The following is a 17150-nucleotide window of genomic DNA, read 5'->3' on the forward strand; positions in this document are numbered from 1 at the left end:
GTTAAATGATTTAATAAATTAGTTATGCAACTTTAAATTGTTTGGAAAGCAATTTATGGTATATATTTGTTTTAAATGTAAGAAATATATGAACTAAATCTTACTGGTGTGCCCTTTCAAGTGTGCAGTTTGCAGTGTTACCCTTTCAAGTGTGCAGTTCGCAGTGTGAGGCATCTTCGTTTACACTGCTGTGCAACCAATCCACATGACTTCTCAACTGAACAATGTCCTGTGTCCCTTCCTCTCAGTCTCGGCTTCTCCCCTCTCACTTCTGCTTCTGTGAGACTAACTGCTTGAAGACCCCACACAGAAGGAACCAGACAGCTTTGTCTGTCTGGTGACGGCTCATTTCACTAACCATAGTATCCTCAAAGTTCACATACATTATAGAATAGGACAGAATTTACTTCCTTTTTAAATTAAAGACTTCCTTATCTTATGTAGATGAGGAGGGTCTGCATGTCTATGTGTGCACCATGTGCATGTGTGAGCCCATGTGCATGTCAGGCACCCGTGGAGGTCAGAGGATCTGGATCCCTTGGAGTTAGAGATAATTGTGAGCTACCATGTAGGTGCTGGGAGCAGCCCTGAGTTCTCTGCAAGAGCAGCAGGTACTTTCCAGTGCTGCATTTCTTTCCTTTTAGATGCTGAATAATATCATATTTAGTTCAAACTAGGAGAACAAAGACCACAAGTTTAAAATGTGTGATTTGTATATTTCTATTTGTTGAGTATTTTCAACTGTATCTTGGCAGATATTCTTGGTATACACACAAAGCATTATTTAGTTATATTTCCTCAAAGATACTTTTTTAGGAAGCAAGGTGCCTCCCCTAAAATAAAACACCTAACACGGTTAAGCCACAATCTGAAACACTGCCCTGCTTCCGGGTACACCACGAGAGAGCCTAAATGAACAATATCCATTCAGTGTCACAGCTTGTAGCACTTTATCTTAAACTAATGTTAAACTGGATGATTTATTATAGGTAAAAAGAACTTACATACCAAATCGGCACAGCCCCAAAGAACATGAACACCATTGGAGGCTGAGTAACTGTGATGATCTTTCTTCTTTGAACAGGAAAATCTAGTATCGACTCAGAACGGTTTTTTGGCTTTCTTAGTCTTATCTTTAAAGGTGTTCTTAAAGGTTGTACTCAAGATTCAGAAAATCTTTAAAGTTGTAGTCAAGATTGAGAATTAAATATTTTGAGCCTCAAAATTATTCCTTCTTCTGCATCTTTGGAGGCCTAACTTGTCTGTTGTAGCTGGAGCAAACCTGGGTGCTGTGTAAGACAGGCTGGTGTAAGGCTTACCTGTCAAGACACCTTAGAATAATAGTAGTCTTTCCCTAGAAATCAAAAAGAAAGAATACTGTGTTAATGTCACCTACGTGTAAAATTTTATTAGTGTTTGTAACCGAGGCCCAAAATAGCTTTTAAAATCATTTGAATGATAAATTACCTGGAAATGAAAAACTAGAAACTTTCAGAATTTCGTCAAAGTTTGATAAAGGGGGGGGAGTGAGCTGTCAACTTTCTATCACTGAGTACCCACACCGCTATTATTATAATTATCAAGTCCACAGATGACAAACATTAGCAAATCACATCTCACGCTGGTGGTCACCTGACAGCTGTCTTAAACTTTCTTCACTCAGTGATGCTAATTACTGGTTAGCCTGATGAGAATGTTCTAAAATGTTTCCATCGCAATTGTTGAAGTGGAAACAAAGACAAAAGCTGACACACAAATACAGGATGTGCTGCAGAATGCTGTAGGCTGACAGCTCAGACACCTGGCTAGAGCACTTGTTCTTAATTCTAGAGGATGTGTTGGTTCCAACTTCCTTTTTAGGAGTCAAGAAATATATAGGCTCTAGCTACTAACTGTGAAACACAACCCACATCCTACCCAGAGACTGGTTCCAAGGAAAAAACAGGTCAATGACCCCTTTCTAGGAAGAGATGTGAACAGAGAGGCAGGCCCAGCCCCAGTGCAGGAAGCCCCTGGGCTCCAAGGAAAAGTTTGGAAAACTTGCCACAGAGATGATCTCTTTCTCTCTGTCTCTCTCTCTCTGTATCTCTGTCTGTCTGTCTGTCTCTCTTTCCTAAATAGGCTACAATTTTTACCAAAAGGATAATAATAAACCACTCCACAATATATGTGGACTACAATAAGATCGAACGACCTTTTCCCAATACTATAAAACATACACAGTGAAGTATGGCCAATGCTATACAAAACTAAACACTAGAAACCTCGATGTAGCAGACAAATTAAAACAAGCCACACAAGGAATATACAACTATTGCATATGGCAATGTAAAAATGTATACATTTACATGGTAAGGGATCAATTTTGAAATGCCTTCTCCTGCTTCCTTATACACACATGTATCTGTCTACACATGTACACGTGCATACATTGATGGACATAACTATGTTAAGTGTTTCTAATGGACAGGTTTGCAGTCTTCTCTCCCTGTGTGTGCTACATGTCACATCCATGGTTTTGTCTTGAATCTTTTCCCCACCAGGAATCACAAAACTTCCAAATTGCAGATGCAGAAACATCCTCGAGGCCACTTCTCCAAGGGATCCCAGCAGCCTCCCTGACCTTAGGAGAGGTCTTAAAGCCCCGCTGAGCCCGTGTGTCCTCTGCCAGGCTCTCCTACCATCACCTCCTCCTGTCCACTCTAAAGTCGGCAGCCGTCCATCACTGCAGTCACCTCTCGCAAATGTCCGTATCCGCATCCTCGGCTCCGGCTCTGCAACAGCAGCAGACACCTTCTCTAGAGGAACTCAGCCCCCTTCCCCCTTGGTGCCTGCATCCCCCCAAGTGCATGATGCTCATCAGAGCAGCATCACCTTACTCTCCACCGTGAAGACAGCACTCTAGCTCATTCCACTCACTGTTCTGGGTCCCCAGGACGCTCCCCTGATTCCTTGGTCTGAATTGATGTTTTTTCACTATTTCTTGTCCCTCAAGCATTCACTCTCACTCTCTCATAGGTGCCAACATGGTTTGAGTGATATGTTCCCTCTAGCCTCATAGACTGGGTGCTCGATTGCCAACTGACAGAGTTTGGGGCAATGACTGACCTCATGGATAGATCAATCCCCCGATGGACTCGTCACACAATGACATTATTAGAAGTTTGTGAAAAGGAGGTGGAGCACCCAGCTGGAGAAGCAGGCCCTGGGTGTGTTCCTTTGACCTTGTTCTGCATTTTTTTCTAGCTCCTTGCTGCCATGACATGAACTTCTCTGTTCCACTGTGCCCTCCCCACCACAATGATTGAACCCTCTGAAACACGAGCCCAATTGTCAGGGAGTTGATCACAGTAGGAAACAGAAAGAGACATGGAGGCTTCCAAGGTCTCTCAGCCTCCCTAACTGAGCTGTGTTCTTCTTGGTCTTCACCATTTCACCAGTCTCTGCCTCAAGGCATTTCCATGTGTGTTGTATAAGCGCCAAGTCCCTCACAGGAGAGACTGTGCCCTCACTCCTGGACCCTGGTGCAGAAGAGACGTTCAGCAAATACCTGCTGCTGAATGGGGCGGGGAGGGCTGGAAGGAGAACAAGGAGCTGACAAGGCTGTCAGCTTCTTTGAGAAAGAGTGATCACAGTTAGAACAAGAGAAGCATTTACTTCTTCTCTTTAGCTTTCAAAATAAACTAATCAGGTATTTATTTATTCACAAAATAATCCAGAACCAGGTGTTTATTCACAGAACACTATCTGTAGAAGTTCTGGCCTCTTGAAGTGCTCCTAAGTCAAAGAGAAAATCTCACTTAAATTTATATTATAGAACCTGAACAAACCTGGTTTATATAGGTCACTTATTGCTACCATGAAAAGGAGTGAACTCACAAACATCAAACTCAAGCCGAATGGGCTGTCTCAGTGTAAAGCAGTCAGGAACAATGGTGACCGGCAGAGACAGGTAGAGGACAGGGCCTAGGCATTCAATGCCTGGCTAGAATCAGCTATGTCAGTAGAGCCCTTCCAGACTGGATAGTCTTTATTCAGAATATCTTATATGACACAACTTATCAGGACCACAAGACTAGCATTGGTTATTATATATGTGTCTGTCCCTACCAGGAAACTGTTCAAGTATCACACTCACTGGTGTAGTAATCCCAGCCCCAGGAGGTTCAAGCATGTTCAAGGCTAGCCTAGGCTACATGGAGTGGAGACAGTCTCCAAACAAAACAAAAAAACACATTTTTTAAATTAAAAAATATTAAAAAGAAAGAAAATGACCCTACTCACAATGGCAAACCCATGAAATACTCATATTGGGTTAAAAACTGTAAAGAAAATAATTCCTATGAGAATTTTATTTATGTGTCTGTGTGTTGCAATGTGTTTGTGTGTGCACTCTCAGATTTAAATTAAAAGCTGCAGTGAGTGAGCCAATAAGAAAACATTCAGAAAGAACAGAAATTAAAAATAAAATGAAAACATAATGACTAAACATTTACTATCCTTAAATTGTTTATTTTTATATACTAATTAATATATAACATTAATACAATAGATAAAATTATATATAAAATGTGCATCCTGCTTATTTTAATTCACACCAGTTTCTTCCAAAACACATATACTTTTTTAATTTTTAATTTCATATTTATTTATTTATTTATTTTTTATGTGCATGGGAGTTTTGCCTACATGTATGTCTGTACACATGCATGACTGGTGCCTGAGGAGACCAGAAGAGGGCTTCTGGTCCCTTGAGACTGGAGTAACAGCTAGTTATAAGCTGCCATGTGGGTGATGGAACTCACACCAAGGACTCAGTGACCTCACTTTTAGGAACCTCTATGAAGGATAATTGTGTTTGTGATGTTATTAGAGACTGAGTCGTTGTAGAAGTTGTAAGGAGAATGAGGTGGTGCTTCCCATCCTCTGTGAGGTCAACCAAGTGTGTGGAAAACATGGGGTGAGGCCACCCAGCAAGAGCAGGTGTGTCATGTCCATGCACAGCGCTCCGGGGTTCGAGGAGGGGCTGTTAGCAGCATTGTCCATAAAGGGTCAAGGCTTGTGAGTTTCCAGATGCTAGAGCCTGTGTAGCATCGGGCTAGTTTCTCTTTGGAGTTCAAGTTACTATCCATTCTTCATTATTTCACCTTCATTATTATTAAAAATTATATTTACTGGAATAAATGATTATATGAGGTTCTTACTCGGACTTCAGAGGACCCTGGCCTTTATAAGCAATCAAAGCAGGAGGGACAAATGTGTCGAATTATGACATAAAAATAGTTGAAAGTCTTCCAAATATTTTGTTCACAGTTATAATGTCCCCAATTAATGATAAGCCCTTTGTAATTTATGCTAAATCAAGGTGAACATTTAATTAAAGAGTTGAGAATATGTAAATTTTTTCAATGTATTAACGTAAAGCTTGTCACTAATTGCTAAACTGTAAAAACTGAAAAATATTAAAAGCATTACCCCGTTTTTACTGCCAATGAAGAAAACAGATTTTTCTCCAATTTCAGCTCCGTCCCCGTCACTTCCATGACTTCTCCTTTTGTCTACCTCAGCTTTTGCGATTTCCCAGAGAGTTTCACTGCATAAGTAGAAAGACAAACGGCAGAGAAACAAAAGGAATCCTTAGAGATATTTATTTTCAGCAGAGAAATTTTATTTCAGTGAGATTTACAAAAATACTATTTCCTGAGAGTCAATAACTAGGTAAAACACTAAAGGATTTTTTTTTTACTAACTCTCTTCACCTGGAAATGGTTCCTGAAGAGTACTGACATTTATAATCAGAGTGTCCTAGCATCCATTTCTCTGCTGTGATAAAACACCCCAGCAAAGCAAGGGTTTATTTCCTTCACAATTCCAGGAGTCATGGCAGCAGGTAGGTTAAAGCAGCAGCAGCTTGCCTCACTCAGTCACACCCACAGTCAAGAGCAGAGAGAATGCATGTATGCCTATTTGCTCTCTTGGGTAGACTAGCTGTTCCCAAACTCTAGGGATCTTCCTGTCTTCACCCCTCCCCCTAAGTCCCGAGTTTACAGATAGGCATCCTGCACCTTATGTTTACCGACTCAGGTTCTCATGCTTGAATGTCAAGCACTTTATGTTCCGAGTCATTTTCCAGTCCTAAGCAAATATTTATTGAACAACTAATACATGCAAGCCTCTATGCTAATCCTCAAGCTTGAATCTATTTCTTTGTCTCTGAAATGTCAATTAAAAGAAGAAGAAAGAATATCTGCTTTTGAGGTCACAGTGATTGTTACAATGTCACTGTTCATTTAGTTTTAGGTCCTGGCCTTTTAAACTACAAAAGTTATCGAGGGCCTATAATTATTACCAGACCAGAACCTGAATCAGGGCTGGTGATAAAGTTAAAGCAGTTACTGTGCCTGCCTAGCATGCACCAGGCTCTGAGTTCAATTCCCAGAATCAAAACAAAAACAAAAACAAAAACAAAAACAAAACAAACAAACAAACAAACAAAAAACCACACACAAAAAAAAAAACGAGAGAGTTTTTAAATGTCAAAACAGGAAAACAAAGTCAAAGCCGAAATCCTGAATGGTTGCACTGAACTCTCATTTCATTGGCCAGGAATTCTGTGTCCATCTGCTTGCTATGTTTACACACCATTCCCCCCAAAATATGATTTGTTTCTCAAGTGCTCAGTAAAAGGAAAGAGTTCTTCAATTGCCATGTCCCCTACAAAAACAAAACAAAACAAAACAAACCCCTGCACTCATCGCTTCACTAGGGTAACCTAAGAGAACGCGGTGCAAAGCTGACTCAGTCCCAGTTCTGAACTTCATAAACTACCACTGCTCGTGCCGCTGATCTAGAAAGGGGCGAAAGACCTATACTGCGCTCTGGTGGATCCTCGGCCCTCTCCCTGACATTTTGCAGGCCATTCGGAAGTTCGGGTAGTTCATCTCTACATGACCCCCATCACTGCGCCGTCAAGATGTTGCACTTTCCTCGGAAGTCCAGAAGCCCTGCATCACCAGGCAGGGGCCCCAGGGAAGGAGGACCTGCGGTCTGGTTCACCACCATGACCTGGCCGGCAACAGCACGTGGCTTTCAGGACACTTCATTGCAATCAGCGAATGGATGGAGCTGAAGATCTTTCCTAATCGCTTACTTCTCTAGTTCGTGACAGAATTCTCAAGCTCTAGGTCTAGGGGGTTTGGTTGGGAGGATGGGATAGGGATGGAGGATGGTGACACCGAGGTACTGCTACGGTCCAGATCCATAGTCTCAGCCACGGCGCCAGGGCTGGGTACCTCCGCTTCGCACTTCCGTGTCCCTTCCTTATCCTGGTGGGAAAGAGGGGAGGTCGTGAGAGCCCCGCAGGCCGGCTCAGCAATACCTGGGCATGGTGGTTGCGCCGCCCTAGATGTCCTGGGCTCCGCGTGGGGAACAACCCTGAACCCGGAGGGCTGAAGCTCCTAGTTGGGCCAAAGAATGCAGGCTCCTAGGTTGCCATGGCAACGACGTCATGGCCGATGTTGCGTGTCAAAGAGCGGCCTGATGGGAAGTGTAGTTTTCGACCTTCGGCTTGCACCTCACTTTTCAGCATTAACTCCTAGGATGCCAGAGGATACAACGAGCATACTCCTGCGTCTGGAACGAAAATGCTGGAGCTTGAAGGGCTTTTATTTTTTATTTATACGGAGTATTGACTGTATGGCAAGAGCCTCTGCTCTCTCGTCTTTACCATATTTCCTCTAGTGCCATGATTTGGAAATAGAAGTTGAAACAGTGTTGAGCTGTTAGCTAATAACATACTAGAAAAAAAAATCAATCATTAAAATCAAAACAAGGTGTGCAAACTTTTAGTTCTGTTTTCTGAACATTTAGCTGTATGGTGTTTTATGAAGCAGTGCATTATTTATTAAAATATCAGTGAAACATGCACCTCTCCTACATACTTAATTTGCGTTATGCAGGTAGATTATATTTGTTTGAACTTTGTGGGCTCTTTATAGATATTCAGGAATCCCCACAAAATTATATAGACTATTTTTATAGATAAGGATGGCCCTCTGCTATACAGAGAAAGACATGAGATACAAACATCTTTAAAACAGATGTACACAGCTAATTGTAATCATAATTCAGGGAAAGCAAGCTATTGTAGGAGAGGTACAAAGTGACCACAGCTGAAGCAGTTGACAAAACATTCACGGCAGGCTTGCTATTTGACCTGTTCTAAATGTTGAGTAGATTCAGGTTCCAGATCCCTGAATGTTTGAAGGAATTCTCTCCAAGCCTTTGGGCTCAGTTTCTACGGTGTGAGGTTTAAGAACACGGGGTTTGAAATAAGATGAGCAGAGATTAAATTCCTAGCATCTAGAAGATTGAACCCAAGGTCTCCTGCAAGTCAGGCAAGTGCTTTACACCACGAGTTACAACCTCAGCCCTGTTGGCAGATTTGAATGAAGAGATGGAAGGAACGTATTCCTGGAAATGAAGCTAAATGTTGGTTTAAAAAAATAGACCATCCATTTCAAATAAAGTCTTTGGGAACAAAATCTCCCGGCATTGTGGCACTGGGAAAGAGTACAGCTGAGCCACCAGGAGGGCTGAGGCGAAAGTGCTGTTCAGTGGAGGAAGAATGTTTACAAAGAAGGCTGACACCCAGCCAGTGGCGGCTTGTGAACTACTGTTACTGTAATCACTTGGGATCCTGGGATTAGAATCTGTTCCTGGGTTCAGCATGCTGTTTAGGAAGTCAAGTAGGTATTAATAGCCATTGTGATAATAATAGTGATGGCTAATATCTTTTCCTACGTACAGCTTGCCAGGCCCACCAGTGCTTCAAGACTGTGATTGTTTTGGTTAACCAGGAGAGATGGTTGGAGGAGGGAGCCGGTAATCGGGAAGAGCTAGGTAGTGCTTCTCAAGCTGTGGGTCTCGACCCTTGTGGACGATGAACGACGCTTTCACAGGAGTCACACTGAGATATCCTGCGTACTAGATAGTTACATCATGGTTCACAACAGTTGCAAAGTCACAGTTGTGAAGTAGCAACAAAATAAATGTTTCCATTATTTATTCGCTTTACATTGTGATCCCAGCTGTCCCTCTCCTCTTCCCAGTGCCCCCAGCACCTCCCTCCCTTTCTTCTCCGACAAGGAGGGACCCTTGGGTACCAACCCACTCTGGTGCTTCAAGTCACTGCAGGACTGGACACCGAAAAATATGAAATCTTTCATGAAGTTGTGTGTCATCCTTGTGCAGGGGCCATGCTAATCTTCTCTGTATCATTCCAATTTTAGAATATGCACTGCCAAGGCAAGCATTCAATGAATTAATTTTATGCAGGGGTCACCACAACATGAGGAGCTGTATTAAAGGGGCACAGAACAGGAAGGTTGAGACCCACTGATCAAGGGTGATCTGTCTGGGCCTTGATCATCTGCATTACCTCAAGGTGGATTCAATTGTTCTGATTGGGCAGCTGAATTTTGTTTTCCTCCTCTATTTTTACTGAGGCTTCATAGTTGGGCAAAGAAAGTGACCTTCCTGTATAGATGGAAATTGTTCTTAAGTGCAAGGCTGTATTACTTACTTTCTGTTAGGATAAAATACCAAGACCAAGGTACCTTACAGAACTAGTTTATTTTGGCTAACAGTTCCAAAGGGTTAGACTCCAGTGGTGGCAGGGTGGTAGGGGTGGGAGTGGAGGTGCATGGGGACAAGCAGCAGGCAGGTGGGGGTTAAGAACTGAAAACTAAGAGCTCACACATCTTACACCTAAAGCACAGAGCAGAGAGAGTGAACTACAGGTATCAGAGTCTTTAAACTCTCCAAACCATTCCCAGGGGTAATCGTCCTTCATTAAGGATACACCTATCAAACCTCTCCACACAATGCTATTTGCCTACGGTAAAAGGTCACGGGCAGCTTGGACAGATCACAGCAGGCCAAGATGGTTCCACGAGGGGAGGTTTATTAAGAGAGTGGGAGAGCAAGAGGAGAGAGAGAGAAATAGAGAGGAGTAGAGGCCGGCCATGACCACGTGGAGAGAGGGGGAAGGGAAGGGGGAGAGAAGACAACCTGCAGGTGCTGGGTCTAGAAGCCAAGAGAGAGAGGAGGGGCCAAGCAGCCCCTTTTATAGTGGGCAGGGTTACCTGCCTGTTGCCAGGTAACTGTGGGGCGGAGTGTACCTGGCTGTTGCCAGGTGACTGTGGAGGTGGAGTTTAACAGATTACTAACATTCCCACGTTTTGGTTTAATTAAAAAGAAAAATTAGAAAGAGGTGACGGCGAAGCAGGAATAGGGTCATCATGAAATCTGGCTACTTCCTGCTGGCATTGGGGTCGACGTGTCTCTAGGGGGAACCTAGAAGAATGGGAGATGTTTGTCCCGTCTTAGAAGAGCTGGCTGTTTTCTGATGTCCAGGGTCAGGTCCAGTAGAAGCAGCTGTGTGTGTGGCAGGAGATGGGGCATCTGGAGGTTGCTTCTCTGGAGATGTATTGGACGTACCTGGACTTGACAAGATGTAGGAAATAAGATTAAGAACTCTTGGAGAAAGATTTTTCTAAGATGTACATTTGAAACCCAGAGGGATCCCACCCTTTGTTATAGGTAGTGAGTGGGAATTTTAGGCAGATTTACTTATCTGGATGGCATCCATGAGAGGTAGATCTGAGTGGGTTTCCTGTAGCTTATAAGTTTACAAAACAGATAACAGCATGAGTTAACACAAGTAGTCTTTCAATTGAGTTAAGATAATGAGGTAACAGATAGTATCTGTGAAAACTTAGCTGTCAATGTAGTCAGAAGTCTGATAAAGAGTAAACAACAATCTACCAGTTATATATTATTTTTTAAAAATGACAGAGTCCACTAGCCAACAGTTCCCGTGGTTTCCATAGTCTCTTAGGCGAAGTCAGTCTGGCTTCCAAGCGCAGAAGCCGCAGGGCTTTTTTCTGTGGAATGGGTACGCATGATATGAGAAATGACTTACCTTTATTTAGCCAAGTCATTTGACTCAGGGCGTCCCGTTGCGTTTGTCCACATACAATCTAGGCTGTATGCTCTAGGATTCCGGTATCCAGGTCTTCTGAAACCATCTTGGGTTAACTGTTAGAGGCTTTGGGCATTCTGTCGGCCATAAACTTAAAATATATAATTAGCAGACTTCTGACAAGATTTAGAGCCATAAGGATTGGTTGTAACTGAATAAAAATCCATCAAAACGGGTTAGGAAAGAGTCTTAAGTAACTTTGGCGGGTTGCATAGGAAGAGAAAAGCACATTTTTGTATTAGCAAAGAAGCATTTTGGTTAAGAAAGCTGGATCGTACAGTTGTCACAGGTTGGAGCTGTGAGTCCCAGTTGCTCCAGGCGGGTCAGGTCTGGAGGTGGGGGCGGCATCACAGCTGCAGGGCAGGTCTTCCTGCTGGCAGCCGGAAGTCGGTGCTCAGTGTCTCTGGCAGCAGTGAGTAAAGAAAAGCAAGCATGTCCCATATCACCCCAACGTTTACAGGTCCCAGGAGGCAGGATGTAAGGGGAAAACCCAGAGCAGAGCTAAGAACCATAGAGGGAAGGGACCAGGGGAACCGGCTGACCAATCGCAGGAGATGAGGGGAGCTAGCTGGGCCCTGGACCCGATAGCTTTCCAGGCAAGGCGCTGGAACTGATGTTCCAGTCGACCCCCAAATGATGAAGGAGGGGGAAGGGGAAAAGTGTGCGAAAGACTGGCCCTTGGAAGAGACACCTGGGGACTATGGTCGGAGTTGGTACTCCTGAGGCAAAGAAAACAGTCTGTCCAGGCCTGGCCTGGGGTACTCAGCGGCAAGAAACTGTCTCGAGAGGAGAGGGGAAGTGTCTCATCCAAGGGGAGCGGTCCTAGAGAGGTTCAGGGAAGGACAGGGTTCAGGGAAGGACACTCTAGCTCAAGGAATCTTCCCTGGGACCATGTGGAGGGTTACTCTGGCCAGTGGGGGATGGGGAAGCTTACCAATTCTAGGCTAGTGTGTGTGGAACCTGCAGACATCCGCTAGAGTCACAGTAATTCCCCCATTTTGGTTTAATTAAAAAGAAAAACTAGAAAAAGGTGTGGGGCAGAACCTTGGGTGGGGAGCAGGCAGAACACATGGCAGCAGCAGCACGGGATGGGGGTTGTAGCAGCGGATGTTAATTCACCCGCTCGGTGGTGGCAGGTAGCAGCAGATGAAGTGGCCATTGTGTCCATCTTGTACGGTCACAGCAGCTGAGGTCCCCGAAGTCTTCGTATCCCGGGTTTTGGCACCAATAAAAGGTCATGCACAGCTTGTACAGATCACAGCAGGACGCACCAATAAAAGGTCACGGGCAGCTTGGACAGATCACAGCAGGCCAAGATGGTTCCACGAGGGGAGGTTTATTAAGAGAGTGGGAGAGCAAGAGGAGAGAGAGAGAAGTAGAGAGGAGTAGAGGCCGGCCATGACCACGTGGAGAGAGGGGGAAGGGAAGGGGGAGAGGAGAAGACAACCTGCAGGTGCTGGGTCTAGAAGCCGAGAGAGAGAGGAAGGGCCAAGCAGCCCCTTTTATAGTGGGCAGGGTTACCTGCCTGTTGCCAGGTAACTGTGGGGCGGAGCGTACCTGGCTGTTGCCAGGTGACTGTGGAGGTGGAGTTTAACAGATTACTAACATACAGGGCACCAAGAGCTCAAATGCCCAAGACTATGGTGTTGCAGGAGATATTTAATTCAGCACCTCAAAATCTGGCTTGTTCTTAATGAGCCACCATCTTCCTGACTAGACAAGGCCTGTGGTCATGAGCTGCAGTGGTGGCATATTTTCGCTGCTGCTCAGCTCAGGCTGCTGGCTCAGGCGGGCCAGAAGCACCAGCCCTGCCACCCACGAGATGCCAGCATGGGACGTGTAGCTGTCTCTACAAGGCTGGGCTGAGCCCAGACCATCTTGCCATCTACAGGGTACCTGGTAGAAATGAGACTCTAATGTTTAGAGATTATCCAATAGCTTTATATATTTGGTAATGGTCAAATATCAAGATGCCTACACAATTGGAAGTGTTAACCAATTAACTAACCTAGATATAAGCTGTTACCCAGGACTGCTCTGGGTACATGTGTGGCCATACATGGCTCCTCCATCTCTCTCCCTTTGCTCCTCCTCTTTTTCTCCTCTTTCTCTCCTTACTCCTCCTCTTCCTCTTCTTACTCCTCCCACCTTAGCTCCTCCCAACTTGTGGGAAAAATATGCCACTATATATTACCCTTCCTGTTAAAATTAAACAAGAACTTTCTCTTAAAATACAATTAGAGCACAACTATACCAAGACTTAGTTCTGAATCTGGCTTATGTCCTGGCTTTAGAACGAATGTCATCTGAAAACCATCCTCTCAAAATTGCTCTCCCAAAGTAAATAGCCTGGATTGGCTATGAGACTATATGTCTTCAACCCCATCAGAAATCCAGAATGACTGAATTAATGGAAGACATGGGAAGCACAAAGCATAGCTTTCAAAGTTTAGCCAATTCATAGAGACCACTGAACACCTGGACAGTCCCTATACTTCAAAACGTTGGAGTATCCAATCTTCAGCCTTCTGGCCCAGGATCATTTGACAGACCTAGTGATGCAGAATTATTAAGAGCCCATCACTCTGTCTTGGCAGATTTAATCAGTCGACTATTCCACAAGCGTGTCCTTTTTCTGGACAGTAATTTGTCTGTAGATGAAACGAGGCAATTTGCCTAGTGGCTGTCTCACCACAACTGGAGTAACTCCAAAGATGCTCAATTTCTTCTTAGAATCCAAGACGGGGAAGCTGTCAGGAGCAGACAGGTCTCTAATCAAATAACTTAATAAAGAAATGTTTATACTGTCAATTCTGTGGACTTCTGATGTTTTTCAAAACCAATTATCTATGTAAAGCAATCTGGACTGTTGTCCATTAACTCCTCTCAGCTATTTCTAATTAAAATCTAGAAAGCACCCTAACAGTAAACTCAGAGCCATGAATTTGTTATAGGCCCTTAACTCACAGGCTAACCATTTCAGACCAGTTAAAAAAATTAAAGAAGGACTGGGTCTAAGGCTTGTACCCACCAATGTTGACTTAATAGAAGAAAATATACCAATGAAACCCTTGAATTTGAAATCAAAATAAATTTTGTACCATTTAAGAAATTATAACTTCAGCTTAACAACAATTATACAGATTTCTACCAATAGGTTATGGCTATGTGATCAATTCTAACTACTCCTCCCTGTTCCAATAAAACCATTACTTTCCCCTAGAAGGACAGCCTACTATTAACCACCTCAGTCACCAATCCCAGGGAACGGGGAGCCGACTCTTCATTAACTTCTTCAAGCTGAATCCAGGTGTTGAGATATTAGAAGAGGGGTGGGGGAAGGGTAAATTGATAAGCCTCTGATGTCTGTGTCTTCACTGCATCCAGCTGAAATTCCAGGGCATCAGAGGTTTGAGCAGGTCTGTTCAGCTTGCTTGATGAGTAGATACACCAAAGCTGTGTATTCTGTAATATATAATTCTCAAAACAAATTTTAGTATCAAGATAATTTTTTGTTTGAATTCTGGAATCTAGTCTTCTGGCGCCCTGCCTCTGTCATGTCTAATCCATATAATTCTGGGAGGTAGAAATACCTTAATCATCTCTTCTGAAAACACACAGACAAAAACCCCTTTTCCCAAAATAGCATATCCTTGAGCCAGTAAGTGGGGGGGACCTTTATTTTAACCTCTTTCCCAGAGGAAAAATATAACCACAAAACTGAAAATCACACCCATCTTGAAAATAAAACCAATTTAAGACTGTATGTGCCTATTCTTAGGCCTTTCCTATTTTGCCAAGCAAGAAATGAACCCAGAATTCCCGTGGGGCCCACTTTAGACAGAACCGAGACTCCTGTGAGGCAATATAACTTTGTATCATCTGAATACACCTGATTTACACTATCTTTCTGTTTGGCCCTCTGCCTAGAACAGTTTTTTATTTATACCATCTCTCTGTTTGGCTCTGTACTCCAGAGCAGCTTCCACTTATACACTCCACTCTCTAGAGTCAGTGACAGTTTTCCCTAAGTTCCAAATCTCGGGTGATAATCCCCACATGATTCAGACAAATCTGTTTATAAATCTTTCCTAAAAGCAAATAATCCCTATATTGTTACTTTATACTTAAATCAGTAACTGCTTCACAATGGAGGCTTATTTATTTAGCTCTCTTGGCTCAGAGAAGCTAATAACGTATACCTGTCTAGGCACAGAGCCTCAGATAAATGTTCTCTACCTATCTTTGTTCCGAACCACAGGCAAGATTCTCCACGTGAATAGGACAAAACTGTTTCTAAATCTATCTTAAAAAACAAATAATCTCAATTTTAATTATACACTGTACTCTCTACTCTAGAGTCAGCTACTTTCTTCTTTTCCTAACAAAAAGCAACCTGGGTTTCTCCACAGCAGGGGAGCTCAGCTGCAGGGTTTTGTTGTTGTTGTTGTTGTTGTTGTTGTTGTTGCTTGTTTGTTTAGTTCTCCCCCCAACTAGGAGTCACATGACTTACCTCAGCACTTACTCACTCACTTTTTTTTTTTTTTTAAAAAAATACAACTTTTACTCTCAGGTGAAATAGACTTAAATTTCTAGTGAATTCGTGTCAGATGTTGGTTGCCTCTTTGTTGAGGTAGTACTTTAAACCTGGTGGCACCCAATCTGGCTTGTAGTTATAGAGCTGCCACGTTCCTGACTAGGCTAGGCCTGAGGTCATGAGCAGCAGCCCTCTGCTGCTGTGGCTCAGGTCTTGGGCTCAGGTGGCCAGCTCAGATGGCCAGAGACACCAGTCCTGCCACCCACGAGACGCCAGCGTGGGAGATGGCTCTGCCAATCTCAATTTGTACCCAGTAGAAATGAGACTCTAATGCTTAGATTATCCACAATTGGAAGTGTTAACCAATTAACTAACCTAGATATAAGTTGTTACCCAGGACTGCTGTCAGTACATGGGTGGTCATCCATGGCTCCTACATCTCTGCCCCTTCTCTCTCCTCCTCTTCCTTCTTCTCTTCCCCTCTTTACTCCTCCTCTTCCTCTTCTTACTCCTCCCACCTTGGCTCCTCCCACCTTGCGGGGAAAATATGCTGCTACACTATGGAGGACATCTCTTATTTAAATTACCACAATAACAAAGTGTACTAGTTAGATTTTTACCATCTTGACAGAAGCTAAGACCATCTGCTGGGAGGAAGCCTTACTTGAAGGACTGTCTTCATCAGATCAACCCATAGGCAAGTCTATGGGTGCGTTTGTCTTGATTAAGGATTGATGTGAGAGGACCCAGTCAACTATGGGCAATGCTATCCATGGGCAGGTGATCTGGCTAGTATAAGAACGCAGGTTGAGCAAGCCAGTAAGCAGCACCCCTCCATGGCCTCTGTATCAGCTCCTGCCTCCAGGTTCCTGCTGTGCTTGAGTTCCTGCCATGACTTCCTTCAGTGATGAACAGTATTGGACACATAATCCAAATTAACCCTTTCCTCCCCAAATTGTTTATGCTCATGGTCTTTGTCACAGTAATAGAAATCAAAGTGGGGCAAAAAGATTTGAGCCTGCTTCTGCATCACTTCAAGAAGGCTCAAGGATTTTAAAGTTGGTGGTGACAGAGGAACATGTTTTATACTGCCTACTGCAGTATATATAGGTCATGCGGGAACTGTTTGAAGAGTTATGTATCATTTAGAAGGATAGAAACTGCCTGGGGACCTGAGACAGAAGCGCACATTGGGCAGGTAGGCTGGAATGCTGGGAAGGATGTCACAGTCTGTGGTTGCCTATATTGGTTATAAGAAGCCACATAAGATTTAAAAGCAGGCATGCCTTGACTGGCCCTGTGTTTCAGTGAGATAATTTTTTGCAGCTGTGTGGAGGATTCTTTTGGGGAACCTAGAAGACCATATGGAGACTATTAACAACAGCAGCCAAGAAAGTGACAGAATTCTTATGTCTCCTTTGTTTTCAGTGTTTATATAAACTTCTTGCAGGAAAAACTGGTATACAGGAAACACACACACATGTGTGCATGCACACACACACACACACACACAGAGAGAGAGAGAGAGAGAGAGAGAGAGAGAGAGAGAGAGAGAGAGAGAGAGAGAGA

General features: G+C 43.6%; 1 protein-coding gene and 1 non-coding gene across 4 annotated transcripts in view; both read right to left on the bottom strand.

Annotated features, from left to right (window-relative positions):
- Positions 1 to 7493, bottom strand: part of Dync2li1 (dynein cytoplasmic 2 light intermediate chain 1) — a 32123-nt gene extending 24630 nt beyond the window's left edge. For all 3 annotated transcript variants that reach the window (XM_028765128.1, XM_028765126.1, XM_028765127.1), the window contains exons 1-3: positions 7379 to 7493; positions 5476 to 5593; positions 1320 to 1354 (exon numbers count right to left, since the gene is read on the bottom strand). In XM_028765128.1, coding sequence (XP_028620961.1) covers positions 1320 to 1354; positions 5476 to 5593; positions 7379 to 7386 — 161 coding nt within the window. In that variant the 5' untranslated portion in view covers positions 7387 to 7493. The remainder of the gene's footprint in view (positions 1 to 1319; positions 1355 to 5475; positions 5594 to 7378) is intronic.
- Positions 7494 to 9207: 1714 nt separating this feature from the next.
- On the bottom strand, positions 9208 to 9312 carry LOC114619347. The gene has a single exon (XR_003711127.1). It is a non-coding gene; the product is annotated as a U6 spliceosomal RNA (small nuclear RNA).
- Positions 9313 to 17150: the final 7838 nt, after the last annotated feature.

The sequence above is a fragment of the Grammomys surdaster genome, unplaced genomic scaffold (genome assembly GCF_004785775.1).
Source record: "Grammomys surdaster isolate TR1022 unplaced genomic scaffold, NIH_TR_1.0 149, whole genome shotgun sequence".
NCBI lineage: Eukaryota > Metazoa > Chordata > Mammalia > Rodentia > Muridae > Grammomys > Grammomys surdaster.